General features: G+C 40.9%; 1 protein-coding gene across 1 annotated transcript; it reads right to left on the bottom strand.

Moving 5' to 3' along the window:
- Positions 1-3,799: 3,799 nt before the first annotated feature.
- On the bottom strand, positions 3,800-21,838 carry LOC137267788 (cytochrome P450 4F4-like). Its single transcript, XM_067802230.1, has 11 exons — positions 21,659-21,838; positions 18,370-18,517; positions 17,666-17,847; positions 15,940-16,064; positions 15,656-15,718; positions 15,064-15,197; positions 10,517-10,681; positions 9,809-9,932; positions 8,450-8,728; positions 8,049-8,114; positions 3,800-6,859 (listed from the first exon to the last, which is right to left on the bottom strand). Exons 1-11 carry the CDS (start codon positions 21,836-21,838, stop codon positions 6,751-6,753), a joined length of 1,575 nt encoding a protein of 524 aa, XP_067658331.1. The 3' UTR covers positions 3,800-6,750.
- Positions 21,839-22,923: the final 1,085 nt, after the last annotated feature.

The raw sequence follows: 22,923 nt of genomic DNA on the forward strand, positions 1-22,923 counted from the left end.
CATTGTGACATCAATTTAGAGAGCACGTATATGGCAGTCTGGTGACTCCTGGTTGGAGAACATGGGCTGATTGTGTATGGGACCGGGAGTCAGTGTGTCAGTCTGTGTTCAAAATTTGTTCAATATATTTTATTGATTTCCAAGCATCCGTTCAGCTTGCGAACTTCTCAGGAATGTAGTTCAACTGTTGGTGTTTCAGTAACGGTCGACTCGACTTTTGAATAGTGCTGAATTGTCTTAGGTTCGAAATTAGTCAAGCTGTGGTAGAACTTACAAAACTTTGTTCACCGAGGTGCAAAGAGCCCCTTTGCGACGAAAATAGCAGATCTTTTTTAATGTATCTTCCCTTCACTAACCCGCTAGGGTCAACCTTAAACTGACTGCGCATGTGGTATGCGCGATGGGGACTGTATGTGTTACTATTACACTTAGAGACAGTTTTCCAGTATAGCCTTCACCTTCACCGGTAGTGTTCACACTAGTGCATGGACAATATATGTTTGCGACGACAATTGTAACATTCAGTCCTCTAACACGTGTATTTAAAGTTCACAAAGTGTGGTTCCATCGAGATGCAGATCAGTCTGCTTTTCAGTTCTATTCATAACAGCCGTCGGGTTAGAAACATTTGAACCCGTAAAGAAGCTTGTCGTAAGAGACGACAAATGGGATCGGGTGGTCAGGCTCGCTGACTTGGTTGACACATATCATCGTATATCAATGGCGTCGATGCTCATGCTATTTACCACTGGGTTGTCTGGCCCGGACGCGATTATTAATTTTACAGTCCGCCTTCATATAGCGGGAATGCTGCTGAGTGCGGCGGTAAACAACAAACCAACCAGCTATCCTCACCATTACAAGACTGCAGTTTAGTGCATTATTTCAAGACGTTTCCAAAGTGTGTTCCAACAAACATGCTAGAACATATTTCCCCCTAACGTGCTGGAGAAAACCCCATGGTCCTCACTGACTGACAAGTAGTCAAAAGTTACCAACTTGTGATATCACGTTCAGCACTTGCCGAAACCTGGCTAACGAGCACAACATCAACATGATCTTCAGTGTTAACTTGTCAGTTTACGTAGGTGACATAGCAGCTCTTAATACTGTGTTCAGCCCCGACGGTGAAATGTCCCTCGTTTCACTGAAATGCACTGAAAATCTTTTGAACTAACGAAACCCAGCTTTAAAAATGACTTTGGCTCCTGATACCACGTGTCCATACATATGCCTGACATGATACAGTGGAAGCTGTCTAAACCGGCACCCGCTGGGGCTGAAGACTTAATCCGGTTTAGACAACGAGCAGAAATGTAGAGCTGATGATAAATGTACACGCCGCAGAATGGACTGAGATTTTATGCCAGTGTCGACAACTTGCCGCATTGGACAGATGCCGGTTTTGACAGCTTCCATTGTATGCCTGATAGCATGACACTATTTAACTGTGCGATGTCCTCTTATCCTCCCTTCCTGTAAGTCGACATCCATCCCCTACTCGGCCGTCGAGCACCACAACAAACTATTCCTGTAACTGTTGATCATGAATATAAACAGTAATGTAAGGTCAGAAATCAGTTTCCAACAAGGATGTATATGAGACATTTTACATGAAGCAATACTATCTGAAACTCCCAATGAGTTTGAGTCTAAGCCTTGAAGCAGTCTTTGTTGATAAGGGGTGGTGGGATAGCCCCGTGATTAAACCGTTCGCTTGTAACGCCAAAAAATCCGGATTCGATTCCTCACGCGGGTACAGTGTGTGAGTCCGTGTCATTTCTCGTGTCCAGCGCCGTGATATTGCTGGAATATTGCCAAAGCAGCGTAAAACCAAACCCACTCACTTACGATACAAAGAGCTTCTCTGTCACGACCACATGATCCGAGATGCATCGAGAAGCAGTGTCTAGAAGTCTTGTACCATATTCAGTCTTGTTCTTTTATCGCTGATTCCAAAATTGAGATAACCTTCGCTTTTCAGCATGGGTATTAAGGTAACATATCATTCACAGGGTCCCGGTTTCGCATTTTCAATTTGTGTTTAAGATATTTTGAATGTTGGTTTGTTGCTGCGATATGAAGTTAGTCAAAGAGCATACCCACATCTTCAAGAGAGGACAAGGGCCCACTTGCACAAAACGATCTTAGTAACTGCTATCTTGAGTCTGTGTTGGAGAATGGGGTTCAGAATGATCACTGTCGCGCTGAAATAGTTTTGTGCAAGTGAGCCCTGGTATTATCACTTTTTGACAATGATTCCTGAACATACTCATCACACTCCCGGAATTATATAGGGGACTCGGGTTTTGTTTGATATCTTGTTTGATGTTTAATGTTATCGGTGCACTAAATCAATCTCGCAAACTTGGTATCCGATTCTGATAAAATGCAAATTACGTCCGTACACTAACCGCTTTCACAAAACTCCACACACGCCAAGCAAATCCTAAAAGTTTCATATTTCACTGATGACGTCATCACAAGTTTAGTATTACGGGGGATATATTTGGTTGCATCGCATAACACACAACATGGAATCACAACATATCGCATTTCAAGGAGCACCTAGATAACCTAGAACTACAATAGTGGAGTTAAAGAGTAAATATTACTAATCTTAATAATGAGACAAAAATAGCAATGATGTTAAGAGTTATATGAAGGTAAGATGACATGAGAGTATCCTGTAGGTTTTCCCGTGAATGAAGTTGTGTGAGACGTGCTGATCAAGTACACAATTGTCTGCCTAATATAAGCATGTCTGTGAGGAATGGGGAAGAGGTAAAATTATATTGCTAAACCCATTCTTGTTTACAAGTGATGACACGTGGTGTAAGAGTGGCGTTGGACTGTTGTCATGTCTTCTTTTCAGCTGAGTATATTAACACGTGACTTTTTTTATGTATAATAGTGTGCATAGCAGTGGTCATATAATTTCTCTTTATTACAAGAACATATCGCATCTCAAGAAGCATCAAGATAATAAGCAAATAAACAGATGGGAGAACAAAAAGAGTGAAGTTAAGGAGTAAAAATGGCTAATCTTAATAACAGGACAAAAAAGCAATGATGTTAAAAGTTCATATGAAGGTAAGATGATAAATCAACAAATGTAAAGATTAACCGTTCTTAAAAAATAATACCGACTGGTACAAAAGAATGTTCTACACCAATTACACCTTTACATAATTTTTTTAAAAATCAAAACCACATTTCTACAATCAGCAGATTTTAAGGGTGAAACAATTGCTGCGTCATGGACAGATTTGATAGTGAAGCAGCAGCTTTACTGATACAATCATTGGTATAAATGCTAAACACTTATCGAAGGGGATGAGCATATATGTACATATAAATTACATCACACAGTTGCACATAAAGTGATACCACGTTGTTGCATTTGTGTACACAAAGAACGTCCACGCATTGTGACGCGTTGCATGTACAAGAATACATGAAGTGTTTGGTTTTCGTTTCAGAGCTAATTCCTGTTGCTCCTTCGGGTGTCATCACTACCATGGAAGTCACACCCTGACTCATCAAGTGAATACGATACGTCATTGATACACGACCTATACAATCCAGTGATCAACAACATGAGCATCGATCTACGCAAATAGGAACCGGCGACGTGTCAACCAAGTCACCCAAATCCGTTAGTCGATTCTAATGACAAGCATCGGTTACTGAAGACCACTTCTACCCCGGGTCTCCAGGGGTCTTTCCAAACAACAAATCGGTTCTAGTGCTTATTGAGAACTACAGGAAATAACTTAGAATAACAGGCGGTCTAATGTATGTTAGAGCCCCACTAGAACGTCGTCATAGAAGACTAGTCACGTAGATTTTCCACATTGTCACTGTTTCACATGAAAACAAGCATTGTATTTACCCATATAGTGTCTTAATGTTTATGGCTGCTTCTCTTGGCAAACTGTCCAACACATAAGACAGAAAGGTATAATAGCGGTTCTAGAGGTTGGAGAATGTCGTTACATGTAATAAATAAATGATAAACTTCACAAGGTGATCTGTTTATTCTTGAGTAGTTTTACAATACACAAATACATGCTTGATTGTCATACCCAGATGTGTCACACAAAAACTGCTGACAGTGTATACTGTAAGTGCTTCTACGTAATAAAAAAGCTAAATGATAGAGGTGATGAGGTTTCCCAATTCTATATACTCACAGCCTGTGACCATTGGTGATCGTAAAAGAGAGTATCCTGTAGGTGTTCCCGTGAACAGCTCTGTCAGAACTGTCGATCAAGTACACAAATGTCTCTTTAACGCAATCTGCCAAAGCATGTGTGTGACTGATAGGGAAGACGTAAAATAATATCACTAAGCCCATTCTTATATACAAGTGATATCATGTGGTGTAAGAGTGGCGTTGGACTGTTGTCATGTCCTCTTTTCAGCTGAGTATATTAACACGTGACCTCAAGGACGTATATAGTGTGCGTAGCAGTCGTCATAATTTTCCTGTATTACAAAATATACAGTTTGAAAAGAATCATTGAGCCTAACCATACCATAAGCTATCTCAGTGTCAAAAAAGCGCAGTAAAGTGGAGAGTGTCATGGTTGTTTGGAGTAATAAGCCATGCTTTCCAGTAATGAAAATAGTTCGCCTTCCCTAAGTCCGAACTAAGATGAGTGCGGAAGCCTTAAGATGTCGAGCTGTGTAGAATACTGAGTAAAGTACAGCCGTAATTAGTTCGAAAGCAACAGGTCCTTGAAGCATACTGGGGTATGCGTGCGAGTACAATGTGAGAGATGTTGAGGGCTGGAGTCCTGAATTTACATGACAATGCTTCGTCTCACACCTCTCGATTGGCAAAGTCTGCAGTACATCAATTTGGCTTCGAATAGCTTCCTAATCCTCCATATTCACCTGACCTGGCCCCAATGTTGAAGGAACATCTAGGTGGAACACGCTATGCCGGTAAGGACGAGCTCACATCTGCTGTACCCGTATGTGTATACCCCAATATGCTTCAAGGACCTGTTGCTTTCGAACCAGTTCATCTATTTGAGTAAAATAACTGGAAACGCGTATGAAGAACACTGTCCAACAACACTTCTAAGATTAGTTGGTATCACCAGCATTGAAATTATGTAGGCTTAGAACTTTTTGACAAGCCCTCGTATTTCCATAACTTAAAACTAGGCAAACATAGTTTTGTAGTAGATAAGTTCTGTTTTCCCCCATCTGTAAGCATAATATTTTTTAAATACCAGGCACCCTGCAGTCACTCATTTGGCAGAAACACTGTAATATGTTTTTAATTTTTTTTTTTCATTTTCATTGTCATTTATTTTGGGGGGTGGGTTTACTGGTTGGAACTGTATGATATTTTCATGTACAATTATTATTCTTGTCAAATGATATGGTCTGGGGTTTTTTTAAACAAAAAATATTTTGACATCAAGCGGTACCCCTGTTTCGCTTGATTCCTCTTCTTCGTCTTCACTGGAATGTCTCGCAAGATGTAAAATCGGAACGTGATGATACGCCATGTGTCAAACAAGTCAGCGAGTCTCACCACCCAGTCACGTTACTCGCCTTTAATGGCAAACATGGGTAGGTGAAGACCTATCCTACCCCGGATCTTTACGAGTCAATTGGCGGAAATACGAGCCACCAACCCCTCAAACCAAACAATCACTGAAACTCTCATCCCAGCCCCAATGAAGTGACTGCTTGAATGTATACTACTATCTGACATACCTGATGTATATCTTGGCGAATAAAGAATAAACAATAAAAAAATATATATTAAAATAAAATAAAATAAAAATAAAGAATAAACAATACTATCTGACGTGTATCTTGACAAATAAACGTGGCGATGCCCCCTGCGCATCATGAAAACGCTTGATCATGGTGGCATTTTACGTAGACGTTAAGGCATCATTGTGTGTATTTGTGGCCCGGGAGATCCGTAACGTCACAGTTCATAAGATTGGAGTCTGTCTGCCTGTCTGTCTGTCTGTCGACCTATTTGTTGAGAGCTAGGATCCGGTAGAATCACTCAGAACAGCTATACTGAACTAGGAACTAGCAGTTGAAAGACTCGTTAGGTTAACGAACATCGTTTGTCTCTCGTAAGAAGTGGGTCTTTCAGATTTGCTTTGAACGCTGACAGCTCATGCTGTGACCTCAGATTGAATGGCAGGCTGTTCCACAGAGTAAAATCTTTATAACAAGTTATTTTGTTGGTTGCTTGTTTCTGATTTAGCCATGACAAAAAAAAGACATTGATGCAATTGTCAGTGAAAGGGTAACCCCTTTCCAGGTCCATAACGTATTGCAGACAACACTGAACCATGATTCAAATGTAGTTCTTAAGAAAATTAGTCAGTGTAAAATAAGGTTAGGTGTAATCTTGTTCCTGGCTGTCATTAGTTGAATACGAACACCATTTTGATTGGGTGTTGAAATTAGGTGTTTAAGACAATAGTGAAAATTGCTCGTCTTTGTCTCAAAGTGACCAGGTGGTTTAAAAGGTCATGAGTATAAGGTGTTGAATTGGTGGGATACACGTGAGATATACGCGTTCTTATATGAAACGAATATGTAATAAAATATGTTTAACTGATGAAAATGAATTCAATCAAACTGGACTTAGGCATTTGGTGAAAAACTAATTGACCAGTGGTCACAACTTTTAACCTTAAACATATTAATTGGCCTGTCACTATAATGTACGCCATGTTGTGTGTTCGGGTCCCATGCTGTTCACATAGGCTCCCTGCGACTGGCATATACCCACAATCCGTCTACTGCTCGCATTACCGCGGTGGCACTGTGTCGTGCGTCATGGCTGAGGTCCGGAACAAGGTCAAATCTGGAATAGATGAATTCAGAAGCCTTTCATAATCATAATGTCATAGAAATTACACAGCTTTATCCAGGTAAACTTCGTGTCAGACATAAGGTAGTGTCAAAGCTGTCCTGACAACGCTAATGTCATAGATGTCAGTGAAAGACTTCAACTCTTTCCTGAACGGTTTTCCATTGAACTATGTTAACTGGCAAAAACGGAAATTGAAGACATCTACAGATCTGAAATCTGACGGGATTTTTTTTGATTGATCAAGAAACCATGATGTAATATCGTGTTATATTTTCACGCATTACACCTGGAGTGACAAACGGTTGATGGAAAAGCGCCTGACAAAAGTGAAAATAGCACAATTTTCAACTCAGCTGCATTTTAAAATGTAAAATGCAAAATCATCTTACGTAATCTATCCACCTAACTCAGATTGTATGTTTTGCGTGAGTGTAATATTTATTTCCGTTCATTCTGGGAAATGCATTTTTCAGTTCTGAGTAAGGATTCTACGTTATGTCAGAACGTAATATAACTTGTTTCGAGAAACCGAGCCAGATTCGTTTGAAGGCTATGGCAGATACCAAAGTTTCCACGTGTTACGGGCAGAACCCGTTTTGCCAAATCAACCTGATAATACCACAAAGTTATGACAACATTCCATTGTAATTCTATATGCAATAACTCCCATGTTATCTGTCTTCATTCTACATGTCATCTACGTGCGTTGATGTGACCGCTAAACAGTTGACGATCTAGTGTAATCAACATTTTATAGCTGCGTAAATATTCTTTTCTCACAGAGATGGTTTCAGTTTCCCAAGATCCAGTCACGTCACATTAGCTCCTACTGAAGTCGTATTATCACAGACTGCGAGTCTAACTTCATTCTGCTTTCAGCCATTCTTTGACTTTATCACTGTACTTCGTATATAACTAAACCTGGTTCAGGTAGGGGTAGCCTCGTGGTTAAAGCGTTCGTTCGGCACGCTGAAAGCTAGGGTTCGATTCCGCGACTTTGCTGGAATATTGCTTTAAAACGGCGTAAACCTATACTCACTCACTGGTAGCCTGATGTCATGGACGCGATAAAGACACTCCATTCACGGAGACCATATAACCATCAGTCGACCATTACACCAGACACACGGTGTCTTAAGGTCCACTGCAAACAGTATGACTACCTGAAAATATCTGTTACCTTTGAAGTATCCTTCCAATCACCACCTTCAGTTCGTTCATTGCAAAATTTTGTCCGATGCAGTTTCTGTAAACACAAATCGTTATAATAAGACTTAATATCAACACGTCTTATCAAATTTGTACGTCCGTCCGTTTTACCCAAACATAATTATGTTTTTACTTACATTTCAAAGTTTCAAATATACACCACAAACAAGACGAATGTTCACACCCTAAATGTGATAGTCATATATAAACATGGTGAGGTCAAAAATGTGTTATTGTGTTTTAAGAGGCACCTTAAAGGGCATGTTGGAACATGCATTGAATCAACTGATTGTCAAAAACCGCGAAAAACAAGGGTGCTGGAAGAAACCACCACCATGTTTAAATACAAACTGGTATAGCAATACCGCCTACCTCGGCCCGGCTGAAAATGGCACAAAGCAGAAAGGGTCCATGTTTGCCATATTTTCTGGGAGAAATCTGTCTGGTCGGTACACGCCCGGCTCCACCCAAAGGTCCGGGTGGCGGTGGAGGTTGTATATAGACACGGACACTATACTCCCCGTCGGTATCACCACGTCGCCGATGTTGACGTCGTGTTCCGTCTGCCTAGCGATGAAGGGGACGGGTGAGTGGAATCGAAGGGATTCCTTTATACACAGAGTCAGATATTCCAAGGTCGGAAGGTCGTCCCTGGGTGTGGATGAAATGAATACAATGACGTTATTACGACTTTTGTCACTCCTGAATATTATTATTATAATAATAAAATAATAAAGGTACCAATATAATGTGTATATACTACATATAACAGTATATAGTCAAGTGTGAACCGGTAAAACTAGAGGTTGATAGTAGGAGCGAGAAACACATCTGGGTACGATAACACAGATTTGGTCACAGCACATGCAACGGAGACTCCAGGCGGCTGTAGTTCCTGCATGTGTGTGTTTGTGTGTGTGTGTGTGTGTGTGTGTGTGTGTGTGTGTGTGTATGCGCGCGTGTGTGTGTGTGTGTGTGTGTGTGTGTGTGTGTGTGTGTGTGTGTGTGTGTGTGTGTGTGTGTGTGTGTGCGTATGTGTGTGTGTGTGTGTGTGTGTGGTGGAGGGGGTGGGGAGGAGGGGGCAGCATAGTTAGGCATTCTACATTCAAAATCTGTTATCCCAGTACGCTCCAGTAAGAACTGGGTAGCCTAGTGGTCAAAGTGTTCACTCGTCACGCCGAAGGCTCGGGTTCGATTTCCCACATGAGTACAATGTTTGAAGTCCATATCTGGTGTCTCCCGCCGTGATATAGCTGGAATAGCCAATTTCCAACTCAGCCTCTCTAAAGCGCTTTGTTTTTCCGGTCACTGGATGTCAATATCAACGGCACGTCGGATTATCAATCTCAACGACCTGGAGAGTATACAACTCTTGCAGCCCCGAGATCCTGTGGCTCTCTCATTCACTACCACCATCACCACTACTACTACTACTACTACTACTACTACTACTACTACTACTACTACTACTACTACTACTACTACTACTACTACTACTGCTACCAGGTGATGGTGTCGACCGACCTTGTCTCGGCTGTTCGGACATATTTACAATCATCTGACAAAGGCGCACTCCCTCACAATAACAGACCCAACCAGCTGTAACACGCTCATGCAAGCTATTAGCTAGTATTCAGGTCAAGCTGAACAACATGTACTGCTGCTGCTGCTGCTGCTGCTGCTACTACTGCTACTGCTACTACTAGAAGTACTACTATATTGTAGACGTACCAGGTGATGGTGTCCGCGTCGTTCAGGACCCTGTCTACTTCTGTCTGAACCTTCTGTCTGTAGTCGACATGCTGCGCCAAGGAGTACAATGTCCATGAGATGGCGCTAGCTGTTGTGTCATGACCTGTACAACGAGTGAATGGATGAGTTTAGTTTCACACCGCTTTTGGCAATATTCCAGCAATAACACAGCGGGGGATACCAGAAATGCCCTTCACGCCATGTGGGAAATCGAACCCGGGTCTCCGGCGTGACGAACGAACTAACACAAATCTACACCCACCTACCCACCTTCGCAATGGACTTAATCAATCCCCTTTCCTATCGGTAAGTCAAAGATTGGTCCAGGGCGTTTCGAAAGAGTCGTATCCACTTGATCAACGAAGCATTATGAACGTGTTGTTTTGACGTCAATGCTAAGTTTGATTGTAAACTACACCATGTCAAGGATACAGAATAGATACAGAGCCAAACGAAAATGGGCACGCGAACTGCAAAAGAAAAATGTACATTCTAGCATTTACAAAATGTTAAAAATTGATCGCGATGCAAAAGGATTTGAATGGTTACGTAGCTTTCAAATTCCCAAGAAATAACGATCAGAAGTTGAGAAACTGAAATACACATCTGCAAAGGGAAATTGTCAGTTTTTTATATTTGAAACGACTTCAAAGCCATATAGTCTTTATGGAATACAGAAGAACTGACCTTCAAACAGGATGGTGTCAACCTCGTTCTGGATCTCATCTGTGGTCATCCCCACACCATCCTCATCACGGGCTCTGAGCAGGATATCCAGAAAGTCCAGGTACCGTTTCCCTTGCGTCCCCAGCGTCCCTGGCGTTCCCGGTGTTCTCAGCGTGTCTGGCGTCCCTGGCGTCCCTGGCGTGTCTGGCGTCCCTGGCGTGTCTGGCATTCCTAGAGCTCCATGCGTTCCCGGCGTCCCCCGCGTCCTCGGTAGTCCCGGCTTCATTGGCGTCCCCAGCGTCCCTAAGTCTGACTGCAGCTTTATAAATATATAATCTTCAATATGTATATGTACCTTAAAACGAAATGCCTGCGAATTAAAAATGTGATCGCCAAATTTCTCGGCTCGCAGTCGAAAATAACGGCCATTGTTGACTCTCAACCACACCACGTCGAGTAGTACCCAGTCTAATATTTTCTTCATAATGAAATATTTTTTGATAGTTTAATCAATATTTTTGTTCTCTGACGAAGAGAAAGCTCACAAGTTTCCCATTTTCTAAAAATAGGTAACTTTCGGCTTAAAAAATTACAAACAAAACCAATCTCAAAGTTACATCATCGATTGGACGAACAGGAACGATCATGGCAACGGTGGTAAACAAACAAGTCCACATGCATCGTGATACCGAAGAAAATGTGCCATCCATTTGATATATCCAACTATTTTATCTGGAATTAATTACATGGTGTGAATAGATAAATGTTATTGTCTCTGCACAGAAATTACCATATTTAGCGAGTTCGTTTTGATTTTGTTTGATAAACCTTCCAACATTCACAATGTTGACAGCCGTAGGTGACCCGAAAGGGCGTGGCCAACCTTGCGGTGTTTCTAAGTGACAAGACACGAAGGATGTTTGAAAATACGCGTTCATAAGCAGAATCTGAACTCATATACATTGAAAAGTACCTATATAATGCAGATCATGAAAGAATATCACAATATTTGTAATTGTACCCACCCTTGATGAAACCGGAAGCGCACACGGCATGGCACTCGTGGAGGTAAAATATAAACGAGTTGGAAAACGACCATTGATACATTTTCTAAATTGATTCAAATTCCCGTAAGATCCATACTATACACCAAATTACCTTTCCGTCATCCTGTTATTTACTGTTAGTTGTGTTCAATAGCAGTTGTCATTTGTTGCTTGTGTTGTAGTATTTCTCCTCAAGTTAGCCGTCGATGTGTTGATCTTTAGTTTAGCAAATCCGAAGTCGATGATTTTCGCGGTCTGTTTTTTCAAAGAATGTTCTGACACGGTAAGACTTATAAATCGTCAGTGTGTCGTAGCAATAACATTATATTGTTCTCTGCATCTCGTCACAAGAAGTACAAATTTGATGATTGAAGATGTCATGAATAAAAACAGTTTTCCTTTTGCAGAAACGAACGAAACCAGAGCTAGTGTGAGAATGTAACGCACAGTAAATGTTTTTCATAAAAATTAATTACTGCTTAGAAAACAACTGTCATCGTCGTTGTGAATCAGTATTTATTTTAGACATTAGAACAGCTAAACATCACATCTTTTGTTCACGAATTTGGAGCAAAATTGAAATTATTTTGTTACTCCAAACAGCAGAGCTTTCGGAGTTAATTCTGCCTAGTATGATGCAGGTAATGGTTTAGACCAAACTGTTTGACATGTGTGCATATTTGTATAAAAAAATCATGTCATGTGGCTCATTCCGTGGCTCCATACAGCTTTTAGATATTGCACTAGTGCAATCTGAACTGCAAAATGTACCTCATGTTTATGACCATACTTTTTACCTACTTGCACAGTGTGTATGTTCATATTTTACTGTTAAAACAGATTTCATCTGGGAAACAGACTGGTGATCCAAACTCTTGGAGGAATGATTACACTGACAGTGATTGAAAGACAGACTCATTTTTTTCTTGTGATGAAATTTCATGAAGTAATATGAAATTATCATACCAGACCTAGAATAATTTTGTTGTAGTGATGTTTTGAATATGGAATATCAAAACTACAATTGACAGATAATTAAGTGTTGAGCAGGAGGTGCAACCTGTGTTAGTCTGTGGCATCAAGTAATCATGTGGTGGCACCAGGAACAAGAAGATTTCAATTTGGATTTTTTTCATTGCTATATTTATATGGCAAAGACATATATATCAAATGCTTCCAGATCTTAAACGAAAGACTGCTCAGGCCTTGGCATTTTGTTATTCAAAGAAGACTGTTCTTGATGTTTCTTGTTTCATAATGGTTTAGGCTATTGAACACGAAATAATTGGAGTATATCATCATCAGACACTTCAGCGAACAGAAACAATCCTTGAAAGTTCAATAGACTCATTTCATATTGTGACATTGCTCCTAAACCCAGGAAAAGACAATAAGGTAGAATAATATATATTTACAGAATATGAAGCCTGTTTACTTTCACCAGAGACAATATAACTTATTATATGTATATGGTTTCCATTTTTATCAAATGATAACATTTTCTGATAAATATAATGTTACTGCAACAGCATCAATGATATTAGCCATGTGTGATTCAAAATAATTCAGCAAACAAAGTGGTACTGTTGAAAACAAAAATAGCTCATCACCCATTTGTATTTGATGTACATTTTGGCACTATATTATAAAGAAATAAAATACACAAAATAATATGTAACATCAAGCCATATATTTTATGTCTTATATGTAGCTGTATTAAAGAATTGTGTAAAATTGTCAGTTTTCCACATTAGTGAAAGACATTAATTACAATTTGGTTATTTACACGTTGCTAATGTATTGACAGATCCTGAGTGTCTTTGCCCATGTCTATTTGGGAGAGAAAAATATTTGCCATATCATTAATATCAATTAAGATATGAAAATATATGAAAAGATTTAAAGTTGTAACCAGTTATAAAACATAAAGCATTGACAAATCTATCATAATTATTCAACAAGAACGTTAATTTATTGCATAAAATTATGAATGTAATTCAACTTGTTCTGAAGTGAGACATATAATTTTTCCAATCATCTAATATAAATGCAATATTTATCAAATCATCTCCGATTTCATGTGAAACTATAACTCAAAATATATTTTAGTTTATAAAACATGTATACTGCAGCTGATACTACACTAAATCGTCACAAAAAGAAAAGCATGAATGTTATTTTGAAACACTAATGCCACGCCCATATGCGCGCACCTGTTGTTGAGAATGATGTTTGTAAACGTTTTTGTGTCGGACCATGTGAAAAAAAGAAAAAGCCGGGATCAACATGCATCGCAATTATATCTTTGCTATCTTTATATTCAGTCGACAATAAAGAAATGTGCCTAATATGAACAAAAATTCAAATAAAAGATACTGTAAAACTTGCATCTGCAGTATTGATCGACTACGGTTTCCGGGTCACGGGAGCATACAAGGTCAAACTGGTTCGGCTATGTGCGAATTATATAGTCAAAAATACACCAAGAAATTTCTATCAGTTCTGATTAATCATTTTAAACAGTTATTTGAGCTAAATTTGGGTTTGTCAGACGAAATATCTCCAATTTTTCTGTTAATATTCAATAGCGAATGAATTTCATCAGGCAATCCCTGTCTGTGACATCACATCCGGTGACCTTTGCACTTACTAGAAAACAAGTCAGATTTCACGATCTTAATTTTCGTCTGTCTCTCGTCATACTAAACGGAAATGATAAATGAAACACTTGTAGAATGAGAAATTCTCCCTCTTTCGCCAGGTCTTACACAGAAGAGTTCTGTAATTTTTCTTCTTACCACAAAAGCTATATTTTATGTAGGAGGTGAACGAAGCGCGCCATGTTTGTTTTTCGTACGTTTAACACGATCTAACACCGGCTTTTTGCGGGTTTGTGCAAAAATTAATGAACCATAACACTTAAAATTTGCACTCATGAATGTTTATAAATCATGTATTTTATTCTGCTATTTTCATGACATGACACGTTTAAATAAACGTAATAGTGCCATTTGAGTAAGACCTGTCATGGCATCGAAAATATGATTTGTTTACGACGAACGTTTTCGATTATTTTTTTTTTCAGAATTAATTCTTAATTTGTCGTCGCGCGGATATTTGCTGATACAAATTTACGAAATTAAAGTCAGATACTTATGAAATATCAGTAGTAAGAATATTGAAATCGGTTTGCGATAATTGGACAATTTATACGGTTCCTAATATGAAACGCATCCGGCTGTCTATCGAGTAATTCAGGTAAATTCAGGAAAATTTACTTTATCTATGTTTGTCTTGTAATTGATATCAGTACGTTTGAAATTATCTGGATATTTTTTGATAATAATGTTTATTTTTCTATCTAGTATTAATGAGCTGAATATTTTTTCAGTTGTTCCTTATTCAGTGACACACCGACTGTTTGAAATCACCAACCCTCTTATCAGCGCCTTATGCTGAAATTAATTCAGCAGGCTACAGGTTAAACACACACACGCTGATCAACGTGGACATGTGTATGACCAGGACGTACCAGTGTCTTTTGTCTGGCGGTGATGACGGCAGCAGAGATGTTGTGGACATAGTCGGTCAGCTCTTTGAACCTCTTCCCGTTCTGAGACCGATCATACAACCACTGTACGTGATGTAATGGCGTCCTGGAGAACGGAGAGTCTGGCGCGTTAGATGTAACAGTTACGGATGGTTAGCTTAGCATAATCGCTTAGCATAATCACGACGTACCTATGTCAGATGTGACAATACGAGATAGCACCTATCTGAGTTTAAAGACAATAAACACCTGTGTGAGATAGACAATGAGAGATAGTATCTACCTGAGTCTACTGTCCACAGACTACACACCTCTCTGAGATGTGACAGTAGGAGATAGCAGATAGCATCTACCTGAGTTCATAGACAATACACACCTGTGTTAGATGTGACAATAGGAAATAGCATCCACCTGAGTCCACTTGATAAGAGATAATATGTACCTAAGTCTACCACAGATAATACACACATGTATAAGATCTGAAAATAGATGATAGCATCTATCTGAGTCTACCACAGATATGGCACACCTGTGTTAGATATTACAATAGGACATAGTATCTACCTGAGTCTACTGACCACCAGATCTGTCAGTTCTTCCACTGCCTTCAGGTATGGATGCTCGATTCTGAGATGAAACGAATAATTGTGTTACGAAACAAAGGCCTGTCATTGATGGCATGAAACATGACGGAAAGGTCGAAATTTGTTATTCGGTCAAATTCAAGGACGTCAAAATTTCAATCCCTCTAGTTTGGACAAGCTAGTATATTGCAATAAAATTTCAAAAGATATGTTTCACAGAATTTACTAAATATTCAAATCAGTTATTGGCAAACAACTGACTACCTGGCATTTTGAATGTCATCTTCACACGTCATGCAACACCGCAGGAGGATCTCTAGCGTGCATGGCTTTATAACTTTGAACAAATCAAAGCTTTCTCCTCTCTCCGCGTAGCTATCGATTTTAGACTGGAAACAGACGGACAATAATGTTGTATGTGACTAGGTTAAATGTGTGTACAAGCAAACACATCACGCAATTTACAGATGTAGAATCAGATTCAAGAATCCTTTACCTCTGTGCATTCTTCAATACGTCATGTTATAACATCGTGACTGCATCAGTACGTCAAACGATACCTCATGCAACCATCTGTGCTCAAGCTCTCCTTTCATGACCCATCAATACATCTAGCCATATCATCGTGACTGCATCAGTACGTCAAACTATACCTCATGCAACCATCTGTGCTCAAGCTTTCATGACCCATCAATACGTCAAGCCACATCATCGTGACTGCATCAGTACGTCAAACGATACTTCATGCAACCACTTGTGCTCAAGCTCTCCTTTCATGACCCATCAATACATCAAGCCATATCATCGTGACTGCATCAGTACGTCAAACGATACCTCATGCAACCATCTGTGCTCAAGCTCTTCTTTCATGACCTATCAATACGTCAAGCCATATCATCGTGACTGCATTAATACGTCAAACTATTCCTCATGCAAACATCTTTGCGTCAGCCTCTCTCGTCATACACTGTTATCACGCATGAGTCTGTATATGTCTTCTTTATATTCCATGAATCCATCGATACCGCAGTCTGTGTCTGATGTGTTTGTCAGTACGTCTCGCTACATTCCATGAATCCGTCAATACGGCAGTCTCTGTCTGGTGTGTGCATCAATACGGCACGCTATCTTTCCATGAACCCACCAGTACGGCAGTCTCTGTCTGATGTGTTCATCAATACGACACGCTATCTTTGCATGAATCCATCAGTGCGGCAGTCTCTGTCTAATGTGTCCATGAAAACGTCACGCCATCTTTGCATGAATCCATCAGTGCGGCAGTCTCTGTCTAATGTGTCCATGAAAACGTCACGCCATCTTTGCATGAATCCATCAGTGCGGCAGTCTCTGTCTAATGTGTCCATGAAAACGTCACGCTATCTTTGCATGAATCCACCAGTGCTTCACGCTAACCTTGCATGCATCCGTCGTACGTTAGTCTCTCTAAAATGCATCCTTCGGTTTGTCTGATCTTCGGTTTGTCTGATCTTCCCTCTTCACATCAGCAATAAGTCAACTCACCCCGTCATCAATCCACCAGTACATGAACCGTTTTCGTCACGTTTTTATCAGATATACAGTACGTCAGTATCACATGCTGCATGTTTAAGTAATACTATTCATCGCATTCAGAAATACATTTCTCTAATTTGGTTACATGATTTCAATGACCAACCAGCAGTGTATTAACAGCATCGTTGTAGATGTCCACGTAAGGCCTGAGGATGTTGAAGTGGAAAGCATGTGTGAGGAGACGGCGCGAGCGCTCCCACTTCGCCCCCTTGGAAATGAGAATTCCGTCCCCTAACCATGGCCTGAAGAATTCAAACACAGATCCGAGACAGTATGGCTTCGGAGCTGTAACGGAATATCACTCCACGTCAGGGTGGGTCTATATTTCTGTTTAATGTGTTTTAATGTTTAAGTAATACTATTCATCGCATTCAGAAATACATTTCTCTAATTTGGTTACATGATTTCAATGACCAACCAGCAGTGTATTAACAGCATCGTTGTAGATGTCCACGTAAGGCCTGAGGATGTTGAAGTGGAAAGCATGTGTGAGGAGACGGCGCGAGCGCTCCCACTTCGCCCCCTTGGAAATGAGAATTCCGTCCCCTAACCATGGCCTGAAGAATTCAAACACAGATCCGAGACAGTATGGCTTCGGAGCTGTAACGGAATATCACTCCACGTCAGGGTGGGTCTATATTTCTGTTTAATGTGTTATCGATTCCGAATATACTTCAAGCGCAGGTGGGAGAAGAGAGGGTGTGCACCTTAATCCTAGCCACGTGAGAGCGAGGGTCCTCCCTCAGCAGAATTTCTGAATGCAACAGGAACACAGGATCGACCATCCGCGCATGCGTAATTTGTCACACACACCATGTGTGTTACCCAGTTATTCACGTCTTGGGGACGTGATCCGTGCTCCTCGTTTTACGCGACTAAATAAATTGGGTGGTCAAGTTCTGTCACGATACCCTGGGTAGAGAGAAACATGCGGTGTGCGTGGGGGGGTGGGGGTGGGGGGGGGAGATGTCAGTGGATTCGACGACACTGAACACCCCCTTGGCTCCGCCATCGCAAAAAATCTTCAGGATGGGCCTAAATCATTATCAAGGGGTGATCATAACCCCTGTAACACAAACACACACAACGTTAATTTCGAAGGTTGGTTAGTTGTAGCTTTACCTGCTGTCTTGAGTACCACCTTGACAGTCTCGGGGTGGCAGAGCTGAATCGAGGCGACCAGGGGCCCAAACCACACTCTGTACATCTTGGGGAACCTGTGGGTGAGGGACAACTCATATTCCAGGCGACGTTCCTCGTCTTCAGGGAACTACACGCATACAAAAAGCGATCGCATTGTAATGCCCAGAGACATGTCCAGTGGAGGGTATGTTCTACCATGTCAGTTCAAGCAGGCACATACAGACCCACATAAATCACAAAGCATGCACCTTCTACGCACAGCTTTGTGTGGGAAGTGAGTGAGTTTAGTTTTCCGCCGCACTCAGCAATATTACAGCTTTATGGCGGCGGTCTGTAAATAATCGAGTCTGGACCAGACAATCCAGTGATCAACAACATGAGCATCGATCTGCGCAATTGGGAACCGATGACATGTGTCAACCAAGTCAGCGAGCCTGACCACCCGATCCCGTTAGTCGCCTCTTACGACAAGCTGAGTCGCCTTTTATGGCAAGCATGGGTTGCTGAAGGCCTATTCTACCACTGGACCTTCACGGGTCTTTGGGAAGTACATATAAGGAATATTATCATGATTTCATTATTTTCATGCCGCGTCCCTTAACGAAAACAAACAAACAATAAGGAAAGTGATTAAGTGATTTCATGTTCCTATATTTCATAAAGTGAGGGTGGATATTCTTAAGGTGGACTTCCATTTCGTATTTGGGGATTTTTCAGTCAAAACGTGCGAGTGGCGTTCAATACGTTTTACGACTTCAACGTTTGTAAGAATGAAGATTTTTATGGATATCAACTTCTTTACACAACGTTTCGGAGTTAGTGCTTACTCCTTCATCCGATGAAGGAGTAAGCATTAACTCCGAAACGTTGTGTTCTCATATAAAGAAGTTGATATCCATAAAAATCTTCATCCTTATGTATTTCACTTCTAAATGCCCTTCAAAGACTTGAACGTTTGTGTTCACACAAACAATGTCAGCTTATGGCATGTTTGACACTAGTCACAACATGAGGTTGACACGTGTCAAGACACATTCCAGACACCACAATACGTTAAATGTGATGGCTTCATTCACATAAGGGTGTTACAATCATACAATAATTATAATTACAGTCCACTTATATAGCGCCATTCCAGGTTGAACATCACGCTCAAAGCGCTACGAAGGAAAAGAACCGAGTGTTCAGGTAAATGCTTGGCGGAAGAAGTGAGTCTTGAAAGAAAGATATCCAGAAAGAAGAGTATGTTGGGGAATTACTAAGGTCTTGAGGGAGAATGCTTCTGGCTGCTATATGGGAAATGACCCGTTGTCCATAACTACACAATATGACTTCTGGCACAATGAATAGCATTTGAGATTCTGAGCTCAGACTTTTGGATTGAACGTAAGGTCGTAAAGGTTCAAATAGGTACGTTGGTGGAATATGAAAATGACACTAATAAGCTAGACAGAGGAGGTAAAATTCATTCTCTCTGGTACAGGAAGGCAGTGAGGATTTTCTTTGTGGATCGGGATGGTATGGAGTGATTTTGGAGAGAGTGTAACAAGTTTGGCAGCTTGCTCTGGAATCTTCTGATGGCATTTATGGAGAATCGACAAGGGGGGTGTTAAAATTATCAGTTATAGCGTCAGTGTTTTCGAAGCATCCTTAGTCAGGTGTGCACTAATTATCCCAATGTTTATTGGTTGTAGTTGGCAAGACCGAGATAACTGATTCATGTGTTTTATCGGGTCAAGGTTTGAGTCTCTAATTACGCCAAGGTCCTTGGCTGGCGGAGATAGAAATCATGGATTGACTCAAACATGAACAACGCACTGTAACAAAAGTTCCTTAGTCAGCAAAAGAAATCCATGATAGAATGTCAACAATGTCTCTCTCCATTTTGAAAGGGTAGAGAGCCCACTGACGATGGCTCGGAGTCAGACAGGTCGTCAGATGCCACCCAACAGGAAATCATAGCTGCTGTACAAAGAAGAGTACTGTCCGATCCACGAATGAAGGTATTTAAACTTTCTCAGGATTCCAAATATCACTTGGAAATGTTGAAATAATTGCTTATGGGCATCTTCGTATTTCCAAAGAATGTGTGAGATGGGTACCTAAAAATACCACAGCTCAAGACCATCAGAGAACTGAAAGATGTCGAGGGTTCCTGGATCGCTATACTGCTGATGAAGCTGGATTTCATTCTTGTCTAGTGACAGGTGATGAAACATAGACTCACTGGTGGGACCCAGAAACTAAACTGGAATCCATGCAATGGAAGCACCCCATTTATCGCCCTCCGACGGTGTTTCGCATGAAACCATTGGCTGGCAAGGTAATAGCCACCGTATCGGGAATGCAAGACACATATTACTGATTCATTATATGCCGCCAAAACCTACAATCCATGGACAGTGTTTTACTAATTTAATGAGAGATTTGCGAAATCTGTTCAGTAGAAACGCTGTGGGATGTTAACTCGTGGTGTTCTTCTTTTGCATTACAACAGCCCCGTTCACAAGTTCAGAATTACACAGGCCGAAATACTGAGTTTGGATTTGGACGAGTATATCACACACCCTTTATCCCAGATCCACCCAACAGTTTCGGCAAATGAAATCTGCCTTACGTGAAAGATTATTCAGGACGCGCCCAGATTATTACAGAAGGACATATGGAATAAGTGTTTAAGGTTTTTACATTGAAATATAGTACACAATATTTTCTGTGACTTTGTGTTCTTGGTATTGAAGTTGCAAAACATATTCAACGAACCTCGTATTATTTTATGACAATTATTTCTAACACTTATACATGAGGACTGTCTATTCACAAATTACTGATAATTTACACAATATTTTCTGTGACTTTGTGTTCTTGGTATGGAAGTTGCAAACCATATTCAACGAACCTCGTATCATTTTCTCATATACATGAGGACTGTCTATGCACAAATTACTGACCCATTTCACACAGGTTACTGATCTGAAGCGATACCCAACTTCTCGATACTTTGGGTCGGGATTTGAACCGCGGCAATGTCTTTGGTTATAGACCTATAGGCGTCATAGTATCTTTGAAATGGTGCATGGATGGGGTTCATACTATTTAGGTGAGCAACAATGGTCCACAGACATGCACACTTACAACATGGAAAGCACTATTTACAAACCTAATACTCATTTTACACAACCTGTAACCTAATCACTAGTTACACTGGATTTACTCTTTCGTTTCGAGATAATAGACGGACACAGATATTGCGGTGTCATTTACTCACCAAGTGCAGGTTGCCCGTGATGATGGAGAAATCTGTTTCCCCCGGGAGAGAATTGTAAAACCTGAAACGGGACACAGTTTTCGAAACCCATCTGAGGAATTTAAAAGACAAAACGACCACTGCTGCGGTGACGAGCTTCCCCGCTATGCCGTAACGTTGAGGGGTATGACTGGTGTCCATGGTGTGTGCTTTTAACAACAGCAAACTATGAACACAACTGGCAATGATAAGCCTATCCTGGTTGAATGAGCCGGGCGGCGCCGGGTGGCGTCTTGTAGGTCACGGAAAGAGACGAGTAGTTACGAATGGTAGCCTATTTCACAAAGGCATCCTGAATGACTGTCGTGTTTCGTAGAGAGAAAGAGTGAATCACGGGATTCAGGCCATAACGACCTAGGTGTACCAGTAACCTGGAAATGGGTTAGCAACATGACTTTATGCTCGAAAGTTTTTCTTTGGGTGCTGTTTGTTTCTTGGATATGTGTGACGGCAACCTCCAAGTTTTAGAATCCCTCAAAACATACAGTGATTGATATGATGGACATTGATATCGGGATAATGGGCGGTGGGGTGGCCTAGTGGTTAAAGCGTTCATTTGTCATGCCAAAGACCCGGGTTCGATTCCCCACACGGACAGTGTAAAGCTCATTTCTGGTGTTCCCCACAGTAATATTGCGAGAATATTTCTGAAGCAGTGTAAATCCCCTCTCAATCACTCACTCACTCACTCGGGATAAGATGATACCAATTCAGGTACCAAACCTTAACCGCAAAGGTTTCTAAGATCCCTGTGTAACACAAAACAAGAATGTGGTTACTGTTAGGAAGGCCCTGGGAAGCTGTGGACCTTGTACATACCGGCCTCTCAGTGGAGTAAGATCACTGTTAGGAAGGCCCTAGGGAGCTGTGGACCTGGTATGCACTATAGCATCTCAGTTGAGTGAGGTCACTGTTAGGAAGGCCCTGGTAGGGTATGGACCTAGTATATACTAGCATCTCAGTGGAGTGAGGTCACTGTTAGGAATGCTCTAGGGAGTTGTGGACCTGGTATACACTAGCATCTCAGTGGAGTGAGGACACTGTTAGGAAGGCCCTAGGGAGTTGTGGACCTGGTATGCACTATAGCATCTCAGTTGAGTGAGGTCACTGTTAGGAAGGCCCTGGTAGGGTATGGACCTAGTATATACTAGCATCTCAGTGGAGTGAGGTCACTGTTAGGAATGCTCTAGGGAGTTGTGGACCTGGTATACACTAGCATCTCAGTG

The sequence above is a fragment of the Haliotis asinina genome, chromosome 16 (genome assembly GCF_037392515.1).
Source record: "Haliotis asinina isolate JCU_RB_2024 chromosome 16, JCU_Hal_asi_v2, whole genome shotgun sequence".
In the NCBI taxonomy this organism is placed as follows: domain Eukaryota; kingdom Metazoa; phylum Mollusca; class Gastropoda; order Lepetellida; family Haliotidae; genus Haliotis; species Haliotis asinina.